General features: G+C 39.8%; 1 protein-coding gene and 2 long non-coding RNA genes across 3 annotated transcripts in view; all 3 read left to right on the top strand.

The window, feature by feature from the left end:
• LOC119740040 overlaps positions 1-9,161 on the top strand; it is a 43,948-nt gene extending 34,787 nt beyond the window's left edge. The window contains exons 14-25 of the mRNA XM_038215238.1: positions 709-1,032; positions 1,672-1,932; positions 2,183-2,293; positions 2,638-2,733; positions 2,903-3,163; positions 3,309-3,449; positions 5,695-5,835; positions 6,285-6,419; positions 6,780-6,920; positions 7,250-7,381; positions 7,643-7,783; positions 8,950-9,161. Coding sequence (XP_038071166.1) covers positions 709-1,032; positions 1,672-1,932; positions 2,183-2,293; positions 2,638-2,733; positions 2,903-3,163; positions 3,309-3,449; positions 5,695-5,835; positions 6,285-6,419; positions 6,780-6,920; positions 7,250-7,381; positions 7,643-7,783; positions 8,950-9,161 — 2,096 coding nt within the window. The remainder of the gene's footprint in view (positions 1-708; positions 1,033-1,671; positions 1,933-2,182; positions 2,294-2,637; positions 2,734-2,902; positions 3,164-3,308; positions 3,450-5,694; positions 5,836-6,284; positions 6,420-6,779; positions 6,921-7,249; positions 7,382-7,642; positions 7,784-8,949) is intronic.
• Positions 9,162-9,264: 103 nt separating this feature from the next.
• Positions 9,265-10,167, top strand: LOC119739697. Its single transcript, XR_005272614.1, has 3 exons — positions 9,265-9,390; positions 9,685-9,825; positions 10,036-10,167. It is a non-coding gene; the product is annotated as an uncharacterized LOC119739697 (long non-coding RNA).
• Positions 10,168-21,091: 10,924 nt separating this feature from the next.
• Positions 21,092-22,178, top strand: LOC119740172. The gene is made up of 3 exons (XR_005272652.1): positions 21,092-21,226; positions 21,534-21,671; positions 22,046-22,178. It is a non-coding gene; the product is annotated as an uncharacterized LOC119740172 (long non-coding RNA).
• Positions 22,179-23,055: the final 877 nt, after the last annotated feature.

A 23,055-nucleotide genomic window follows, 5' to 3' on the forward strand; every position in this document is an offset into this window, starting at 1 on the left:
AAGTAAGCTTTAATACACACTAAATACCAGCAAACATTATTATGTAGGACGAGCATTGAAGAGGTTGATTTATATATATTAGATTATAAAGTCAATTATGCGATGTTGTCTTTATCTGAGTATTAAGCCGTAAGAATAGTTTTGGAATGAAACTTCAACATGAAGCAGCATTCTACATGACAAATCAGCAATTTAGGCTCAGTAAATAATTGGAACGAATCTGCTTTCGACTGCCTTATCAAATTATAGGTCTATTGCACTGATGCCAGAGATTTGTGAACAAAATATTTCCCCTTTCTGATGAACAACAGCTAATCGACCGCATAGGCATAATCCACAGAATTTTTTGAGTTTTCAATTAAGTTCTACAAAAACGTAGGAAAAGTGTCCTGCCTTTTTATGGCCCCACCTTCCGCTTACAAATATTCTTCTCGACCTACACGTCTCCCTGTTCTAGAATCGCGTGACACCACTATCTCTAGCACTTTTCTTCAAAAAAGATCAGCATTTCGGAAAAAAAAACAAGGGTTGGTTTTCCTGTAAAAGCAGTATAATGATAGTATGGATTGGATATCACGCTACGAGAGGGGACCATCTTGGAACAAAGTAAAGCAAATGCCAGTGCTACTGAATTTAATTATCTTTCAAAGAATATCCTTTTTTTGTTGTTACTTATTGCCAATTAATATCCGTTTACCTATCCGGCAGTTCGTCTACGGGACGGAGGGTCCATGTACGAAGGCCGAGTGGAGGTCTACGCCAACGGCCAGTGGGGCACCGTGTGCGACGACCAGTGGGACCTGAACGACGCCAACGTGGTCTGCCGTGAGCTGGGCTTCGGAGCGGCCGTGACAGCGGCCTCGGAGGCCGCGTACGGCCAGGGAGAGGGACCGATACAGCTGGACAATGTGGCATGCACAGGGCAAGAGAGTTCCATCTTCGACTGCTCGCATAATGGCATACAGCAGCACAACTGCGGGCATCACGAAGACGCTGGGGTGGAGTGCTCAGAGCCGACAAACTTGGGAGGAGGTAAAAGATAGAATTACTGGAAAGAATGGAATTTACTCACAATACGGACGCATTGGTATTTGAGACACAGCCAAGGATGCAATGTGTCCTTGAGCTTGTAAAAAAAAGGGCTCTCATCACGGCTGCAAAAAAAAATAAAAAGTTTAATGGCAATAATCAATCAAACGATGGAGGTAGTTACTTTCTCTGCACAGGCTCGGATCCTGAGTTTTTTTTAGAGATCGAACCCCCCCCCCCCCCCACCTTGACACATACAAATATTCTTACAATTATTTTAGTAAGTTGTACATTACAATTATTGTAGTTGTAGATTAACTTTTTGGTTGTCAGGGGTCTAGTTATATACACATCTTCGGATGACAGATTTAAATTTATGTATTTCCTAGGCAGCCCCTGTACAACCATTATTGTTTTTATATGTTTTTATGTCTAAAGATTAAAAATAAATAAAGAAATAGTAATATAATAATAAAAAGTCAATGCACATTCTGTCTAAAAATTCCTGGATCCGCCCCTGTTTTCGTGTTCCTTTTGAATATTTACATTCTCAGTCTTGCCCTTGTGTTATCGTGTATGTCATTGTTTTTGTACAAGCTCTTGATTATGATATGTTTGTATTAATTAACTCCTCGCTCTTAGGAGAAAATCGTAATCAAGGTGCTTTAGTGCGTGCTGGTCTCAGCTCTAACTACATGGAGAACCAACCATGTGGTTCGCCAGCTACAGCCAATCAGTCTGTCGATGGGGCAGTGAATGATTTCCTGTGTGACCCACGACGGTTGGCCAGATATGTGAGCGTGGACATAGATCCATCTTTGCCTGGGGTTACTGAAGCAATCCTGGCGCTTGCTGAGGTGACTTTGCTGGAATACCCATACCTGGAGTGTGCTACTGGTGGAGGTAAATCAATTAAGATCATTCTCGTCTTTGATTTGTTTCATTCACTCTTGTTTTCTCATGAAGAACGCTGTATGCTCCATGGGTTAATTTGATAAGATACGTATTCTTTTTTATACGATCCTCCCAGAGAACACTTTTAAATTTCTGTTTGAGTTGTCCCTTTTTCTCTTTTTTGTTTTGGTCGTTGTAAAGCACAACACTGAGGTTATTTTTGCTTATAAATGCCATTTTGTTTGTTTCCCTTTTGAAGCTCTTTCTTTAATTGGAAAGCCAGCTACACAAAGCACACCTTACCAGAACGGCCTAGCCTTCCCGCCAGAAAAAGCTTTAGATGGTAATACCAACACATTTGCACACACCGGTGAGTCTTTACAGTACTGTAATATTTTCTCTTTTTTTTGGCCTTTGATCTTAGATTCTTCTACGAGTTGTCTTCTTTTATTGTTATGTTCGTTTGTTTCTCATCCAATTTTGATTCCTCCCGTTATATTAAGTATTCCCCTTCCATGTTGCTTGATATTTCCGTTGTGTTTTTTTTTATTGTTATCTTTATTTTAAAGTATTACTTAAAGTTTAGCGGTAATTTCCTTTAAATATGGTAGACCTGTAACAACAGCTTCATTCACGTGCACGATTTTTATGCACGTCGTCGACAGCTATCATCGGAGAAAACACCAAACATTAGGTTTCATTGTCTTATTGCAGCTATTCCTCCTGATCCACATCCGTGGTGGCAAGTGGACCTGATTACCACCCACTGCTTGGGTACAATCACCGTCCAAATCCGAAAACTATGTTGTGGTATGTATGGCTTTTAGTTATAAGTGCGTTAGATTTTCCAATTTGGTATTTAAAAAGATTGGTATTGGTAGTGACTCAATCAGTCCTTGCTAAGATAACTGCAAATAAGTTGACAGCATTTTGTTTGTTTTGAGTACTGTATTCTTTTAATTGATGTTGCTGAGTATAGGGCAGAAGCGATTCCTAGGAGCGGTGGTACGCGCAGGTATGAGCTCAAACTACGTAGAGAACCAACCGTGCGGTTTACCAGCTACAGCGTCACAGTCCGCCAACGGTGCAGTGACTCAATTCCCGTGTGGCCCAGCACGGTTGGCCAGATACTTGAGTGTGGACATAGACCCCTCCAGGCCTGGTGTCACTTTTGCAGTCTTGCAGCTTGCTGAGGTGACCGTTGAAGAGCACTCATATGCAGAATGTCCTGCAGCCTATGGTACGGCTTCGTTACAAAATTATTCTCCTCTCGACATTTCACAATTTTCGCCCGATTTGATGTTATCTAGGTCCAGTGATTTATTCAAGTCAGTTGGCTGAAACCAAAACCAAACCTTTACTTGCTCTTGGTTTCACCGTTTCAGTGAGTTGCTCTGGTCGATGCTATACCAAAGGCAGTCAAGGAGGATGTTTCTGTGACGCGGACTGTTCATATTATAGCGATTGCTGTCCAGACTTCACTTCGCTGTGTACCCACTCATCTGTTGAGGATGTCTTTGGAGAAGGTAAATATCACATTGTTATATCCATGAATCTTCCAAAGAATACTCTCTAAATTCCAAAGAGTGAAAATTCACTCCATCTCGAGTAAAGATTTAATCCCACAGTCGGGGAGAAGACGTTTTAGAGTGAAATTCCTTTAATCATAAAGAAGATCGAGTTTTCACTCGAGCTTCGTCTGAGGTGATCCTTTTTTTTCAGACTTTTTCAATCGAAAATGAGAGTGATTTCACTCTAAAACGTCTAGTCCCTAATTTCACTCTTTAGAATTTAGAGAGTATGCCAGCGAGCCAGAATATCAACATTAAAACCCGGGGGAATATTATAACAGAGGTTTAATGTACAGTTGACTAGACAAAAGTCATGGGAAATATCTTGAAATCCTTCACTCGTATGATGCGTGATGCTTGGTTGTCATTGAGTGCAGTTTCTATCGTTGTATGTTGAGTTTTCAAGGCTTTGCAATAGTAATGCGGGGACGATGACAGGAAGCCTTATAAGTGTTTGGGGACTAAGTCTTGTAAGTTCGACTTGGAAAATGGGAGAGGATCGGATGGCTGTGGGGGGAGGTGGGGGTTATCACGATGGCACTTGCACACTGCATAGACCTTTAATAATGTAATAACTTGCAAGTGTATTGTGAATTGGTTCCTAAGATATTAAAACAGCGTAAGAATTAGTCGTGGAATTTCATTTTAAGATTTCTGTGGGAACCTGAATATATTCGCTGTAAAAAGTGACTCAGCGTCATGCACGCGTGAATCGAACAAGTTGATGCGCATGAAGTGTCAACGTTGGGTAAGACACACACCTGAGGTTAAGCCGACTGTCACCCCAGGTGCTTCAAGCACAGCGTGTGAAACATAACTGGCAACCTCCTAACACCCCACTTGAGCTTCACTTTGTGTTGTTACAAATATAACCTCAACTGCCCCAGGTTGCCGATCCTCAAGTGTGCATGATTTTGGGACAAAAATGTGCTATAGTATACAGGTGCATGAGGTGCAGTCAGTTTTTACAATGTTGAAATGTATTATTCCAGCCACCTGTCATTTCCGGTGCTACCATTCTGGAAGCCAGGGCGGATGTTTTTGTGATTCACTATGCTCTCAACTCGGCGACTGCTGTTCGGACTTTGATACGCTCTGTATGCATTCGCCGGGGGACCCCTCGGGTGTAGGTAATGTGCCATTGTAGTTCAAGCTAAACATGGATTGAAAAAAATGTAAATTCAAGGTTAATCAATCCATGAAGTGTGCTGTCCTGATATATTTTGTCCGTTTTAACCACAGGTTCATGCCATTGTCTTGATTTGTCCACAATAGACCTTTATCATGCTGCCGTCATTTCAGTCATGTTCCCTGTATCCAATGGCGGTACTGAATGATAATGTGTTTTTGTGCAAAAAAAGGAACCAGACTATTTTTCATTTCAGCCTCGATTTGGTGACGTTGATTTGAATGGGGAAAAAAATCAAGATGGCCGCAACATGATAATGGTCTTCGCTCGTACCCCCCGCCCTGCAAACAGGACGCTGGGATACTCTGATGAGCTTCACAGAATCTTGTGAAGGAAGTGGCCTATGACCTATGTATAAAGCATCTGGCTGCAGCTGTTCAAGACCGCAGTTAGACAATGTGCGCAAATGCTATCCGAAAACTTCCCATAGAAATTCACACGTTCCATACCGGATGTGATTTCTGCTTCATTGCGGACCATGTGGACACAATTTTGAGCGTCGCATAATGCAATCCGACCGTTCGTGATTCGAAACGGAGCCTGAGCAAGTGACGGGAATTGTAAATTTACAACACAGATAAGTTTTACAGAATTTCCTACATTATAACGCTTTTCAACGAATAAAAAAACATCTCTAAACTGGAACAAAAGAGTAATGAACCAGTCTTAACGGCCGTTTCAAACCTTGCAGAGTCATGACCGTGATGACGCGCAGGTCACAGGTCACGCAAAATCCAACCAATCAGAGCGTAAATTCATCAGAGTATCCCAGCGTCCTGTTTGCAGGGCGGGGGGTACGAGCGAAGATAATGGTCTAGCGCACCTTTCATCAACAAGAACATTTTGTCACAAACCCACAATGTTAGTTAGGAAACTAAAGTCTTGATGTGTGGCTGTTCATCAGCATTATGAAGGTAATTGTTGACGCTACGCACGTACCTCTTTCATTCGGTTGAAGAGTTCAAAAAATAAGGCTATTTCTAATTTATGTATAATCTATCCCTATGTCAGCCACCTGTGTTGATCGCTGTTACACCTCGGGCAGTCAAGGAGGATGCTATTGCGACTCCGCGTGTACGTATTGGGGCGACTGTTGTTCAGACTTCACATCCGTTTGCTCACGTCAACCCGAAAATGATGCATTAGGAGCTGGTAAGTATATAAATAATAACGGGTTCTTATATAGCGCTTTCAACTAAGATCAAAGCGCTTTACATTATTATTGCCCCTGATCATCGGGCCATGAATCCAATGCCCTTAACCACGAGGCCACAGCACTCCTCATTGTACTTCCTCGTTTGATACGGTTTATTGCCCAAAAGAAAACGGGGAGGGATGCTTAGAATCTAATTTTTAGAAAGTATTCTTAGTTTCTTAAGTTTTTCAAAGGTCTTTGGCGTTAACAGTGGGCTTTACATTTTGTGTGTGTTTTTTTTTTTCGGGGGAGAGAGGAAGTCAGCTGACGAGTTTGTTCTCACTTCTTTTAAACTTGCTTCTAGTGAAACGCCACAAAGAAATTAGTACAATCACTGCAGAAGACTTTGTAATATCTGCATTGAATTGTAGTTCAAAAAGTGTTTCCTACTTGACCTCTATTGCAGCTTCCTGTCAGTTCCGATGTTCTACTAGTGGCAGTCAAGGAGGTTGCTATTGTGACTCTGTCTGCCCAAATTATGGCGACTGCTGTCCTGACTACAGTATCTATTGCGTCCATTCGACGCCTAGCGGCTCTGGTGGTATAAAACCTACATAGAAACACTTTTCTTGGTTGACTTATTCTAGAACGCAAACCTCGAATGTGCCTTATACCTAAATGCCTTATAGCAGTAGTGTAAAGACCTCTATAATTATATTGAGACTTGCCTCCCATAGGTTTTACGGTCCTCATCATCTCAAGTTGTGAAATTCTGACTTTCGGATGTCGCATTGACATCCCTTGCACAAATTGTGATGAGGCAGTAACAGAGGTCTATGAATTTGAAGCATTGTTTACTTCAGTGAAAAAACATTGTCCGAGCTGATGATAAAACTGTTTATTATTATTCAAGCTGTTTGAATCAGAGAGCGATTTAAGATTTTCCCTTGTTTTGTATAAGGAACATGTGCCGATCGATGTTACTCCTCGGGCAGTCAAGGAGGATGCTATTGTGACTCGGCGTGTACCTCTTTCGGTGATTGCTGCTCAGACTTCGATTCTCTTTGCAAACGCGCACCTGAAACTGATGTCTCTGGTGATGGTAAGTGCTTCTAATTCAAGTATTTTCTTACGCCTACATTAAAATAGGAATGCTTAATATAGAAGCCATAACAGTTGTTAAATTTCTTTTATCTAACAAGTTAAAAAAATTAAAAAAACAATCGGTCTTTGTTCTCAAATACAATTGGGAATTAGATTAATTTGGGACAAGGTAGACATCTTGCTCTAAAAGATGTCATTGCCGTAAAAGATCGACTCATTGTAACGGCTACGTGATGAAACGATATACGAATTTGTGTTGATACTGATTGTGTCAAGTTTAAATTCCCGGTAAAAAGCTGCTCTTTTTCTGCATGACCTCTTTCACAGCTTCTTGTCAGTTCCGATGTTTGACCAGTGGTAGTCAAGGAGGTTGCTATTGTGATTCCGTCTGCCCAAGTTACGGCGACTGCTGTCCAGATTACAGTATCTACTGCGTCCACTCCACGCCAGGCGGCGAAGGTAATTAAGCATAGTCCTATGCTGGACACGGCTGAGTTTGTATGTTGTAGTTAGATCATTCTTAATGGACGATAACAAAACATTGAAGAGGACATCAAACCAACACCTCATTAGTCGACCCCGCAGGCCCTTCAACAAAGAAAGTCTGAGAATTGGAAGTCTCACTGTTATCATTGTTATTAACTCACTGTTATCATTGTTATTAACTCACTGTTATCATTGTTATTGACTAAATCAAGCGGTGTCATATCACTGTTTTAGGAACTTGCTTGAATCGCTGTTACTCCTCGGGCAGTCAAGGAGGATGTTATTGTGACTCAGCGTGTACATCGTTTGGTGACTGCTGTTCAGACTTCACAGTTCTTTGCACACGCCAACGTGAAAATGATGTCCTTGGTGATGGTAAGTGCCTTCATATTCTACTGAAGATATATTAAATACCATTTAATGCACTGTTACATTACCATCAACAACACCACAAAGTAACATCCAAATCCACTTCAGTGTTACTTCGTGAAAACCACTGAATGACAAATGTTGGCTTCACGATGTAACACTCAAGTGTGCGCCCGCACATTGTATTGTATACAGGGGTGTGAAATCTCAGCTTTAAAGCTATTTTCAGCTTTTTTTGTTTTGAATTTCAGCTTTTTTCCATCACTTGCTTTGTACAAAAGTATAGGAGATTTCCAAAGTTCAGCTTTTTTACACCTTTTTCAGCTGTTTTCAGCTATTTTTATCAGTAGTCACTCACACCCCTGTGTATAGTATTTGTATTGTATTATTTTATTTCCATTTGTCACATATTAATATAATGCAAATGCAACAGTTTATTTACTACAACAATAACCAAACTTAATATAATGCTAATACATGTACAACACTTTGATCAATTCAAACATAAATGGTGACAGATGGGGGAACCAGGAAAAAAGCCTAAGCTTATACAGAGCCTGGTCCCGTTTGTGAATAACTTATGAAATAAACAACAATTAGAGCTATAATTTAAATCAGTGGTCAATAAATTAATTGATTAATTAATTACTTGGCATAATAGTGGAAATACTGAAGGAAATTGAAATATACATGTACTAATTTACAATATAACACTTAATTATGATGGAAGGTGACTTATACAAATGTGAATTATGGGTGCACGTCTTATATAATACCAAAAATAAGTAGATATTTTAGACATCGGACACTGGCGCGAACGATTCTCGTTTTCACAAAGTTACAACACTGTTACGGAAATGATATTTGGATAGCAGCGTTTTAAAACGTTTTGACAGGAATGTAGTTAATCCGTATTGTTGTAGGATCACAGAACATTTTAATTAAAAGCCCTCAAAGTGGTGAAAAAAAAGATAAGAGTTACTTCGTGAAACGAACAAAACCGATGCAGCATGCACGGTGTACATGAGTGGCACTTCGTGAAAACGAAAATCACTCGGTTCTCTAAAATACGCGCACAAAGTGCGAACTCTTGTCCACTTTGGTGTTACTTCGTGGTGTGGCTGACGTTATTTAAAGCATTAAGTTTGTTTTGTTTGTTTCTACTCTTTCAGCTTCTTGTCAGTACCGATGTCTCACTTTCGGCAGTCAAGGAGGATGCTATTGTGATTCCGTGTGTCCAAATTACGGCGACTGCTGTCCTGATTACAATATGTATTGCGTCCATTCAGCTCCAGATGACTCTGGCGAAGGTAATAAAGTTTATGTCTGGAAAAAAACGTTTCGTGGGGGTTGCATGTTCACAAAAACGTTAAAGCCTCCATAGGAAATTATCTCTTACACCTTTTGCGGTAACCAAAACTTTCCGTGGTTGTTTTGATATTGACGGTTTGCCCACATTACACTTGGTTTAGCTTCCTGCACCAATCGATGTTACTCATCGGGCAGTCAAGGAGGATGTTACTGCGACTCAGCCTGCCCGTCTTTCAATGACTGTTGTTCTGACTTCAGCTCTGTTTGCGCACGCCCACCTGCAACTGATAACCCTGGTGATGGTACGTGCTTTACTATTAATAAAATTATTTTTGGGTTCCATTCGTACAGGGCCTTAACCCTTAAAGTTAAAGGGCCAAAGTAAAAAGTATAATTTATTCCATGACTACATTAGCGAAAATGTTCTGTTGTAAAACAAATTGCGTTGAAAACTCTTCATCACACTGATAATTGAGCAATATCAAACCTCCCTTGTGACTACGGTCCATTCGAAGCAAATCCTCATTTCCATGTTTGACTCCCATGAGACTTATTTATAATCTTTTTTATGTTTGCCTCTGTCATCCCTGTTTTAGCAAGCTGCGTCAATCGATGTTACTCCTCGGGCAGTCAAGGAGGATGTTATTGCGACTCCGGCTGTACTTTTTTCGGTGACTGCTGTTCAGACTTCACTGCTGTTTGCACACGCGCACCTGGAAATGATGTCTTTGGCGATGGTACGAGTTGAACTTTTCATGCGGAACCTGTAAATTCTAATGGATTCAGAATATTTGTTCGATTGTCGTTTTCGCTGCTTAACCTGTTTTCTGATTCTTTTAAGCAGGAGCCCACAACATTGCGAGTTCTTATCGAAACTTGAATGAAATACTTATGACATAGATTGTCTTTTTAGGAAGATGACATTTTGTCAATTACCTCTTTTCCAGCTTCCTGCCAATTCCGATGTTTCACTTCAGGCAGCCAAGGGGGTTGCTATTGTGATTCCGTCTGCCCCAATTATGGCGACTGCTGTCATGACTACAATGTGTATTGCGTCCATTCAACGCCAGATGACTCTGGTGAAGGTAAATGTTGACCTAGGAAGGAAACAAGTTTTGGGATTTGGCACACAGTCAGAGTATGTCATGAGAAAGATATTTGGCTATAGGGCCGTCGCCTTAGACAAAAATAAAGTCGGAATAGCACATTGTTTTTAAATTTTTCAAAATGTCTGCCATTGGTTGTTACTCTACCTTTATTTTTTTAAAAGACAAATCTGCGATGGCCCCATCGATAAATATCTTTCTCAATGCAACGAACGTGGTGCGTGAAGACGAAAACCTGAACATTTGTATGTGATACAGTTATGTAATGGGTGTATTAAACGAGTCTAGCATAATCTTGTGGATTTTCATCAGAACACGTTTTTCATATTTAACCAATTGAGGGAAGATCTGTGCGAGTCAATTGCTGAGCAAGCTTCCTCGGTTTATCCATTGTGTCCTTATTTTTAGAGTGACGTTTTCATATCTAGGAGTGTTTTTTTTTTTTTGCCCTACGGCCCATAGTGAAAAACCACTTTGAAAAGTGCGGTTTATACACATATCAGGGTATAGGGATTCGTCCTTTGTCAGGGCCCATTATAAGACATTCACCTTCAAACTGTTACGCCCTCTTTTTAGCAACCTGCGTGGACCGATGTTACTCCTGGGGCAGTCAAGGAGGATGTTATTGTGATTCAGCGTGTACGAATTTCGGAGACTGCTGTTCGGACTTCACTACTGTATGCACACGCGCTCCTGAAGATGACGTCCCCGGTGACGGTACGTGGTTTCCTAACGGAGTAAATTATTTTACAAACTTTTATTCTTCTATTAATAAGCCTTGAAAAGTATTAAAGCAGGTTTTAGAAGTTATATGTTGTTATTAACACTTTTTTCCTGAAAACATATTTGCATTCTCTTTCACGATTATGACCGAAGAGCTGTTCATACTGTTTGACACACTTTAAAAGTCTGACGACATTATTTGTTCGATCAAGTAGGTTGTCACTCACAATACAAAACTTACAACTTTGTTTTGAAATCAATTGATTGCATAAAACGTTTAACTTGTGGTGTATTAAACTGATGATTCCTTTCTTTTTTTTACCTTTATTCCAGCTTCTTGTCAGTTCAGATGCTATACTGACGGCAGTCAAGGAGGTTGCTACTGTGATTTTTCCTGTCCATTTTACGGCGACTGCTGTCCTGATTACAATACCTATTGCGACCATTCTACAACTGATGACTCCGGTGAAGGTAATAAGACTTACTTTGGGGACGATTTCTTAGATTTTGTTTTAAGCTCTACAGTATAACGGCAAACTAAACCTGTAGATTGGCATATTAAAATTTGGTTTGCAAGCGAAGACTGAGAGCTTTTTTTGTTGAATATGCGAAGTAACTCTACATCCATCATCCTGATGATGTAAATTTTCCGACCAATGTGTGTTGAATCGGAAGGCATACACATTTTCAAGGTGGTGTTTTTTTTTCATGACTAACAAATCCATTCTAGTGCAGACATCTGCACTAGAAAGCAGGAGGTCGTGGGTTCGAGTCCCACCCGAGTGATTTTTTTCCATCTTTCACTCGGGAGGTAACACACTGAGTATACAGTGTTTAAACGTCGGTGAAGGGCAAATCCTAATTTGATTTAAATCCATTCTTATCATTTGTCATTTTCCGTTTAGCTGATTGTCATTAGATTGGACTTTTAGTGAATGACAGTCTAAAGCATCCTGTACATACAATCATGGCACCTGGTAGGCTGACATTTTCAAGCAAAGTGGAATTTTAGTATCAATTGTCCACCATCGTTTGAAAAATAACTGGCTTCAATTTACCAAATTTAATTACAGTAGTCCACATATTATTATTTGCATTTGGTAACATATAAAAGCAAGCTAGACTGGTTCCCTGACCTTACCAGCCCCCGACGTCTATAAATTGCTCATTGTCACCTGAAGTGGAACCAGGGGACCAGACTACAAGAACATAATTATTTTCTTGGTTTTTCTAGCATCTAAGAACACAAAACATTAAATAGGTCAGTTTAACAATATTTGCGGTAAATTCCTTCCAACTTTATTCATTTTTAAGAATTACAACTAAAGCAAAGTATTGTTTATTCTCTTTATTAAAGCAACCTGCGTTAATCGCTGTTACACCTCGGGCAGTCAAGGAGGATGTTATTGTGACTCGGCGTGCACGTATTGGGGCGACTGCTGTTCAGACTTCAATTTCGTTTGCTCACGCGCACCGGGAACTGATGTCGTTGGAGACCGTGAGTTCTTGCTAAATTCAATTGAAATATGTGTTTACTAATTAACCTTGACCTTAAACTTAGCCCTCCACACAAGCTGGCTGTGTGATGGCTTCTGCTTCATGGTGTCCTGCCAAACACTTCTGTGGGACGCTAGCCGACTTGCTTCTGACAGTGAGATGTCTGTCGTACTGCAGTCCGTTCTGAGACAGTCGCGCCATCTCTTCGTTGGTCTTCCTCTTGATCTTGTCCCATGGGTTCTGCCCTCGGATCGTGTGCTATTTTGGGGTATCTGTCGTTCCCTATTATTGTGATGTGTCTAAAATATTTGAGTCATATATCGCTTATTCTATGGATTTATTGTATGTTGGCCAAGTGTGTTTACTGATTGGTGTACACAAATGTACGAAACATATCTTGAATCTTTTTGGGGGGCACGTTTATTGGTCCTGATTTTTTTTAGGGATATTTTATCTGCAGGGTAGCAAATCATAGTTACGACTGGTATATATAAATTTGAATTCACCGTTTTTTTTATTTTACCTCTCTTCCAGCTTCCTGTCAGTTCCGATGTTACAAAGACGGCAGTCAAGGAGGTTGTTATTGTGATTCTCTGTGCCCAAGTTACGGCGACTGCTGTTTAGATTACAATACCTATTGCGTCCATTCGGGTGGAGGTGACCCCGATGCAGGTAATTAAAGCTGATGTGGGTTAAAAAAAAACCACATTTCTTGGGATGCATATTCTGGTTTGCAAATTGATTTCAGTTTATATTACAACAACTATGCTTGCCTCATTTTTGCTTGGTACATTATAATTCTATATAAAGGTAGGCCTGGATTAAGTTTTTCGTAGGCCCTAGGCACCAGTGTTCCAAAGAATGGAGAAGGAAGGGGAAAGGAAGAGGAAATACGAACAAAGTGGAGAATGTAAATAATAAACACCGCTGCCCAAAACTCCACGAAGCTAAAATCCGGTTCTGAAACCCATGTCCTAAGATCTCGGCCTTCGAGTGACGAAAATTTTTGAAACTCGGTACAAGCATAGAGCAACTCTTCATAAATATACCCATGAAATTTCATGACCAAAGGTCAAAGGGTTTTGGAATTATGGCTAATTAATTATTTTGTTTGAATGGCAATTCTGGTCTGTGTACATGACGTATATGGGAAAATTCAGTTTTCATGGCGCGTAGCGCCGGAAAAATTTTCGGGGCCGGGGAAAAAAGTGCCGGGGCGGATTCCACCCCCCCCCCCCGGCCCTTTTAGGGTTAAGACTGTCTCATTGTAATTAAACATTACCTTTTTTCAGCAAGCTGCGTGACTCATTGTTACTCCTCGGGCAGTCAAGGAGGATGCTACTGTGACTCAGCGTGTACGTATTTCGGTGACTGCTGTTCAGACTTCAATTCTGTTTGCACACGCGCACCTGAGAATGATGTCTTTGGAGATGGTAAGTGATTACTAACAAGTTTTATTTACGCGGGTTCCAAAAAAAATCTGAAAGTGCCTTGGCATTTGGAATATTCCAATAATGCAGTTTGCGAAATGTATCAAATTGTTTTTAAAAACTGTTTGGGTGTTTGATGGAAGGGATTTTGTTAAAAGTGGATATTGATTTCAAGTCTTTACTTGGTAGAGGTTTTATTTTTGTAAGAGTTAACAACACACGCTGAATAACTCATAAATGCATTATTTCTCTGGTTCTGGTTCAAATGTCCCGTGTGTTTCTTTTTGGACTGTCGCAGCACCAGAAGTGCTCATAAAACAATTGTTGAGAGAATTCTGAGGTGTTCTTATTTCTCCAATCAAAGAACTCCTAATGAAGTTATTGTTACGTTTAAGACCCCACATTCTGTTTAGTTTTGTGAAGATTTTTTATCGTTTGGAGATGTTTTCTGCCTGCGTTATAAAAAAGAATGTTACTTTTCATCTGTCTATCACATTGACGCTCTTCAGACATCACGTTCGGCATATTTGCAAAATCTATTTTTTTGGAGGGGGGGGTAAACTTGTCACACGGTTTCTCTCAAGATACACAACCATGCCGTCTTTCAAACACAATAATCCAGCAGCTTTTGTGCATGCTATTTGAAAAGTTTAAGAAGGGGGACCTTAACTTTACTATCGCATTTTTGATGAAGCATCCACGTAGCCTATAAATATTTGTTTCAATTAATACCTTCGGAATTTGAAATGTTTAGTTTGAATGTTTTACGGTTCTTTTCCGCTAAGCTTCCTGTCAGTTTAGATGCTATACTGACGGCAGTCAAGGAGGCTGCTATTGTGATTCCGTGTGCACTAATTACGGCGACTGCTGTCCTGATTACAATATGTATTGTGTCCATTCAGCTCCAGATGACTCTGGTGAAGGTAAGTACTAATATATACAACTGTTGTTGGGGTTTTATAGTGTTTCGCTTTGCGCGTTCACCATGGAAAAAAGATATGGGGGTTTTGATATTCAAAATGACTGTTACAAAAAGTTACCTTCAGTTTACTACAAAATGGCTTGAATTGAAATGTAGTAAAATCTGAACTGTGATGAAATCTGCTTTGGTATGTTGCTTTCTCAAAGTAAATCGGGGATTAAATAGTCCGAGCTACTATAAAAGTACCAATGTGGGCCATTATAGTTATTGATGAAGTTTTCGTATTCAGTTAATTACATAAAATGAACCAATGACACACTCCTTTCAGCAACCTGCGTTAATCGCTGCTACTCCTCGGGAAGTCAAGGAGGATGTTACTGTGACTCGGCGTGTACATTTTTCGGTGACTGCTGTTCAGACTTCACTTCGGTTTGCACGCGCGCACCTGGAAATGATGTGCCTGGAGATCGTAAGTGATATACAAGTAGAATGTTTGATTTACATTGTGACATTCATTTTGAAAACAGAAAAGACGGAGAACATTAAGACTATTGGGGTTTTTTTTTTATTGCTTCGGCATTTGCACGAGTTTTGTTTTCAATGTACAAGAGTTTCAGCCCCTTCCCAGTAAAGGTTACATTTACTAATTAAAAAAAGAAAGCAAGCTATCGCATAGCGACTACATAATCTATTTCCGAAACTAATTGCATGGATGGTTTGTAATTATTGAGATTGAAGTTGTGTTTTCTGTTTTACACTTCAACCAGCTTCCTGTCAGTTCAGATGCTATACTGACGGCAGTCAAGGGGGTTGCTATTGTGATTCCGTCTGCCCGAGTTACGGCGACTGCTGTCCAGATTACAATATCTACTGCGTCCATTCTACACCGGATAACTCTGGCGAAGGTAAGTACAAATATTCAAAAGTCATGTCGACCGCTACCCTGTTTCGCATTTGGCCCTGGGCGGCAAGCGTTCAGTAAATGGCACAGTGAATTCGTTTTCGTTGCCATCTTCTACCAGGCGCGCACAAGATTGACACCACATCATTCCTGCACATGCGCGTCCAACATCCGGTACAGGGGCACAGTAGGCCTAATTGCTCTCCCTTGATAACTACTTGGCTAATCATAGCCAAACAACAGCGGACATGGAACCTAACAAAATCTCAGTTATTCAATTGGAAAATCCATATGAATTATGATTTGAATGACTCACTTTATACCAGTACAATACTACATACTTGGGTTTCAAGGGCTTGAAGGAAAATGAAGCCTGTTCACGTCTTTGTGGCTGGTATAGCGCCGCGCACTGCGCAGATTGGTGCACCGCAGCCCTAGTCAATGCTAAGTTAACCGCTGGGAATTAACAGCAAAAATCATAAAGCTGCATTATTTTAACACACCCTTGCAATGCACCATGATTATAAAGACAACCACAGACACAAGTGAAGACCTCGTTATGTTATTGTCATATCGGCTCTGTGCACCTTATTAACTTAATAACTCTAAACCACACTGAAATTATCCTTATGTTTACTAATTGTCTGCTGAAGATCTGGCTCCCAAAAAAGCTAGATCGAAACTTTCTGAATATTGTGGCCATTACTGTATTGATCTCAATTACCCTCATTTTAGCAACCTGCCTTAATCGATGTTACTCCTCGGGCAGCCAAGGGGGATGTTACTGTGACTCATCATGTACTTTTTTCGGTGACTGCTGTTCAGACTTCACATTTCTCTGTACACGAGCACCTGACAATGATGTCTCTGGAGACGGTAAGTGATTCCAGATTGACGGGTGTAATACAAACGATGTTATCGTTTTTTTGTGTGGAAAATACGATGAAAGGGATGTTTGAAAAAGAAGCTTTGACTCTCTTCGTTATCGTTTCGTCAGGAGTGCACCTTATGAACTCTAAAACGCTTTTACAAAGAAATGGTAATAGTTGGAAAGATCAATCAAATGGAAAACAAAACTATCAACTAGGCATATACTATATACCTGAGTAAACGTTAGAATTATATGGCTTTTGTGTAATTATCGCCTGAAGGAATTTCCGGGTAGAAACATTTTAGTTCTCGAAAATCGGGCCTCTGCAGTATGCTAAAGTCTTTATTCAATTCACACATAGTCTTAAATCAAGTCATTTTGGGGGGAAACGTTAGTTCAAACAAACGTGCTTGCTTTATTGCAGGACCTGAAGATTCACGATGACCTGTGATATCTCAAAACTTATTAATGCTTATTCTCCGGTTGAAAAAAGTCATTGTTGTTTTTTTATGTTCCCTTCGTTCCAGCTTCTTGTCAATTCCGATGTTACACAGGGGGCAGTCAAGGAGGTTGCTATTGTGATTCCGTCTGCCCAAATTACGGCGACTGCTGTCCTGATTACAATATGTATTGCGTCCATACAACACCAGATGACTCGGGAGAAGGTAATAACGTCGGAAACGAATTCCGACTTTGGCGATCTAGATCCGTTATTCTTGAAATAATTGAAACTTATTGCATTTAGAAACCTCATGCGACATATTGTATTAATTGTTGGCAAACATCAGAACTTACCTTTAAGGGTTTTTGTAGCTCTGAACCCAGTTAAAGAATAATTGTCCATTTCAGATTTCGCTATGAAGAGGACAATATAGCTTTAATTTTACCTAATCTTTGAGAGAAGCTCAGCTAGTTAGAGTCAGGCTGGACATTACCTATAACGCCTTTGTTTTTAGCAACCTGCGTAAATCGATGTTACTCCTCGGGCAGTCAAGGAGGATGTTACTGCGACTCAGCGTGTCCGTTTTTCAATGACTGCTGTACGGACTTCAGTTCCGTTTGCACACGGCAACCTTCAACTGATGTTCCCGGTGCTGGTAAATATGAAACGTTTCAGTGCTAATGAATCTTCGAGAAGAACGAATTTAATAGGCCTATATGAGAACAAAGCGTTAACAGTTTAAAGATTCTTATATCATGCAGTGAGACAATTTTGAGGAAGGATGTAGAGATAGGAGTTGGTTACAAATGCTTTTCGTCCGATAATGATAGCATTAGTGCATGATTGAAATGCATCATTAGTATAAAGACTGACAAAACGTTAACTTTAACAGTGTCATTGATTTTAATTGACATAGCCAATAATAGCATATGTCGCCATCTGGCACAACAGGAGTTTTAATTAACTTAGATAAAAATCCATTATTCATCTGCACAATTTAATCATAAAGTAGCAATGTAAGTTGCAAGTACCCCTTTTTGTATTTCAGAATTTTATACAATGTTTCTAAAAGCTTCACAATACCAAAAAAGGGTATATAAAACTCCTGCAGGCTCAGCTGAAAAAAAAAGTTTATAATAGAGCTACCTTTTGTGTATTTTAAGTAACGTAGTATTAATAGCAAATTTCAAGTTCTAATTAGTATTGTTCGATTAACAGAAATAGTGATAAAACCAAAAAAGTGATAGTGCCATGGCAGCAACCCAAAAATTAATTTATTGATTACCACTTTTTTTTTTTAGCAACCTGCGTCAATCGGTGTTACTCCTCGGGCAGTCAAGGAGGGTGCTATTGCGACTCTTCGTGTCCGTATTTCGGTGACTGCTGTTCAGACTTCGATTCTGTTTGCACACGTTCTCCTGGAACTGATGTCCCTGGTGCAGGTAAAACAATAAACTACCTTTATCACTTTGTTGTAAAAAAAAAAAGTAGTCATGATAGTCTTGCACACCTCGTCAATTTAAATGTTATGTTACGAGGATTAAATTTTTCAATATTGGTCTTTAACTAACTATAGGCGAAAACATGGATGGTATATTTCAATTATCGTTTTTGCTAGTTTACAAATATATGTGTTTGAAGATGCTCCTGTTTTATTGTAATGTTTTTGTTGTCTCTCGTCAAGCTTCGTGTCAGTTCCGATGTTACGCTCAAGGCAGTCAAGGAGGTTGCTACTGTGATTCCGTCTGCCCAAATTATGGCGACTGCTGTCAAGATTACAGTATCTACTGCCTCCATACATCACCAGATGTCCCCGGCGAAGGTATATCTGAAATGTTCTTGCTTCGTATATTCAAGTGATTTTACAATAATTCAACGATTTCTTAAAAACTTGGACGGTCACACTTCAAGGAATCTGTAGACAATTTTCTTAACCCTCAAAATACTATGCAGTGACCCAAAGCAAGCTTGTTTCAGTGTATATTGACTTTTAACTTGGATAAACAAATATTTATGCCCCACCCATCTTAAGGAGGAAAATCGTCTGTTGAACAATTGAGCAATTGAACTGTAGATATAAACACTTGTGACTGGTTTGACAATTCTTCAAAAGTGTCAAGCCTCAATGCCTGTCTACAACATTCTATTTTTTTTAGCAACATGCGTTAATCGCTGTTACACCTGGGGCAGTCAAGGAGGATGTTTTTGTGACTCCGCATGTACGTATTGGGGCGATTGTTGTTCGGACTTCACTTCTGTGTGCTCACGTGCACCTGAAAATGACGTATTTGGAGATGGTAAGTGTTTGCGTATCACTTTTCATACCATTTAATCTTTTCAATAAAAAGGAATTGTCCACCTGCGTGGCTATTTGGGGTTAATCCGGTAAAAAAACTTTGCGAACTTGTTTTGTTTGTTCTTCATTTTTCCCTTCTCATACATAGCGTTTCTTATGATTGGACATGGTTTTCGACCCTCTGCTATATAGCAAGGGATTGTTTTATTCTATTAGGAACAAATTCATGACATTGAGTTAAATTCACGCTAAACATGACATCTCTGATATTTCCTATTTTTAACACACTTTCAGGAATTTGTCAGTTCAGGTGTTTTACCGGAGGCAGTCAAGGAGGTTGCTATTGTGATTCCGCGTGCCCGTTTTTTGGCGACTGCTGTCCCGACTACAATATCTATTGCGTTCATTCAACACCAGATGACTCTGGCGAAGGTAATTATGCAGGGGGAAAATGTTGGTTTGCATCTTGGACGTTTGTCGCAAAGACATAAAATCTACTATGACCATTCACATCCACATGTTGGCTCGGGAACAGGTAAACTGGCTTGAGGTGGAAACGACTTTGGGCTTCGATTATTCTTGGAGAAACATTCGTCAATTACACTACAATGACATATATAGATTACCACAGCTCATCAGCATCAAAATCTTTTCTAAGTGATGCTTATCATATCACAGAATTATAAAGTAACATTAGAGATAAAGTAACATTAGAGATACTTGGATGATATTTTTGTTTTTAACTGATTATTTAATAACTGTTATTATATTCTGTTGCTTTGAACTGAATTTACTTTGGGCTCAAATCGAATCTGCTTTGATGAGTAGCTTCATATCATTCAGGCTTTCAGTTTAATCAAAACTTACTATAACATTCTCGTTTAAGCTACATGTGTGAATCGATGTTACTCCTCGGGCAGTCAAGGAGGATGTTATTGCGACTCAGCGTGTACGTATTTCGTTGACTGCTGTTCAGACTTCACTTCTGTTTGCACACGCGCACCTGAGAATGATGTCTTTGGAGATGGTAAGTGAATGATACATTATTAGGTACAACTTGTGATTGACTGGAAAATTGTCGAAAACAAAAAGACTAGGCACCTTCTTTTTTTCAAAGGGAAGTTATAAGTCCGAGAACCATTCTGTTATTACCAACTGACGCATGCCCATTATGGTCATTGACTATACTTGGTTGCTTACAAAAATAATTGCACACAGGAAATGGCTTAATTCCTCTACATCGTCCTCGTTTTAAAAATATGGCCTATTGAAGAGTTCTTATCGTTTTCTATTTTGCCTTTCTCCCAGCTTCCTGTCAGTTCCGATGTTACACCGACGGCAGCCAAGGAGGTTGCTATTGTGATTCCGTCTGCCAGGATTACGGCGACTGCTGTCCTGATTACAACATCTATTGCATCCATTCAACACCAGATGACGCTGGGGAAGGTAAATTTGTCGAAAACGATATTCCAAGTTTCAGCGAGGGGGACTGGTCATTATGTAGAAGGGATATATCTGAAATGCACCTTAATAATAGATTACCACAGCTCAAAGGCAGACAACACCTAAAGCTGAGCGTTATAATAATTGTTAAATAGTTGAACAAATAAATTGAACTGGAGCGGGGTCTGAACCTGTGACCGACGGATTGCCGTTCCAATGAAGTACCAGCTGAGCTATCTAGGCCTATAGGGCTTCAACTTTTAACAATCGGTGTGTAAATCAATACAATTCTGTCTACATGAGAAAAACATGTTTTTTCTGTAAAGCTTTGCTATCTGAGGTTTAACTGTAACACCTTCGTTACAGCAACCTGCGTCAATCGGTGTTACTCCTGGGGCAGTCAAGGAGGATGTTATTGCGACTCAGCGTGCACACATTTCGGTGACTGTTGTTCAGACTTCACTGCTGTCTGCACACGCGCACCTGGTACCGATATCCCTGGTAATGGTAAGTGATTTCCAGTTCAATTGAATTGTGAGACCATGCATTCCTAACCTTGTAATAGCGAAATGATCAAAAAAGCAGGCAAGACAATTTTCAAATTTTTTTTATATTTAAAAAGTTTTGAAAGACCATTTGAAATATGGGTTATATTTCATATCTCAAAATGTTACTATTCAATGCTAGATATTAAAGTTTTCAATATTGAGCTTTTAACAAGCAATCCACAACGTAGCCGAAATGAAAGAATAATTCTAAGTCTTGTGTAGAAGGCAAGCGTTATGTTGTCCACCTGTTCCTACCGTTCTTCCAGCTTCGTGTCAGTTCCGATGTTACACATGGGGCAGTCAAGGAGGTTGCTATTGTGATTCCTCGTGCCCGTATTTTGGCGACTGCTGTCCCGACTACAATATCTATTGCGTTCATTCAACACCAGATGACTCTGGCGAAGGTAATTATGCAGGGGGAAAAGTGATGGTTTGCATCTTGGAAGTTTGTCGCAAAGACATAAAATGATTTAAATATATTTGGAACTTTTTTTAAGCTCATTCATAGGCTTTGGATTTATGTTATACATTTTGTTGACTCTGCATGTAGACCTGATTTTAAACCTGAAAACCTAATTGATGCTTATTTCCGACTGATTGTTTAAGATCTGCCTCTTGCAGTTGTTTTGATTAACTACTCCGATAATAATAGACTCGACAGATTTAGCTCGATAGTATTTGCTTTGATATGATTAGAGACTCTTGGTAGAAACCCAAGTTCCATAAGTGGGTTTGTATGAGGTCACTAATCAGACTTACCTCTGATACCCTCATTTAGCAACCTGCGTCAATCGATGTTACTCCTCGGGCAGTCAAGGAGGATGCTTTTGCGACTCGGCGTGTACGTATTTCAATGACTGTTGTGCGGACTTCAATTCTGTTTGCACACGCCAACCTGCAACTGATAACCCTGGTGATGGTAAGTTTTATATTTAATCAAGTAGTACTGATACTGTTTCAATCGTTACGAAGTTTGCAACATGATTGTGAAATGCAAATATTGATGCAGTTACTGTTTTGTATCTTCTCTTAATAAGTTTGTTTTGATTGCACAAGGTTTTTCAACTTATTAGTAAAGGGCCGTACTCATGGGCGTCGCCAGGATTTTTTCTAGAGGGGGTCAAAAAAAAATTTTGCCAAAAAATGCTTGTATTTCTCAACACATTCTCGATTTATCAGTTTTAGAGAGGGGCAGGGACATTTTGCCCCCCCCCCCAAATCATTTAATTTACACCACTTTGTCTTTGCGCCTCTTTTTCTTTTCTTTTCTTTTCTTTTTTTTCCTTCCTTTTTTTTTTTTTTTTTTTTTTTGCTTTTCCGGGGGGGGGGGGCAAGTGCCCCCCCCCCCCGCGACGCCCATGGCCGTACTTATTCAATTCAAGGAACTTAAGAAAAGAAACATTTACAAATACAATGTTATTTTGCAACTAATTAACATAGCCTTAACTACTGTGAATTTAAAAATTGACACCTAGTTTTACCCTTCCTCGGATTCCTTGTGATGATGATGATGCTTTCAAAATTCTTTGACAAACTACCTTTGATTGCTTTCTAGTCTCTGATTCGAAACAGTTGAGTGTTATGTTTTTTCATTTACTTTCCTTAATATCTTGATAGTAACACAGGTGGACTTAATCAGAATGTAATTTAATTATTTACTTGTAATAATCTCTTTAAGCTTCCTGCGTCAATCGCTGCTACTCCTGGGGCAGTCAAGGAGGATGTTATTGTGACTGGTCGTGTCCGTCCTTCGGTGACTGCTGTACGGACTTCGATTCTGTTTGTACA

This window comes from Patiria miniata, unplaced genomic scaffold, assembly GCF_015706575.1.
Source record: "Patiria miniata isolate m_02_andy unplaced genomic scaffold, ASM1570657v1 HiC_scaffold_4, whole genome shotgun sequence".
Taxonomy (NCBI): Eukaryota; Metazoa; Echinodermata; class Asteroidea; order Valvatida; family Asterinidae; genus Patiria; species Patiria miniata.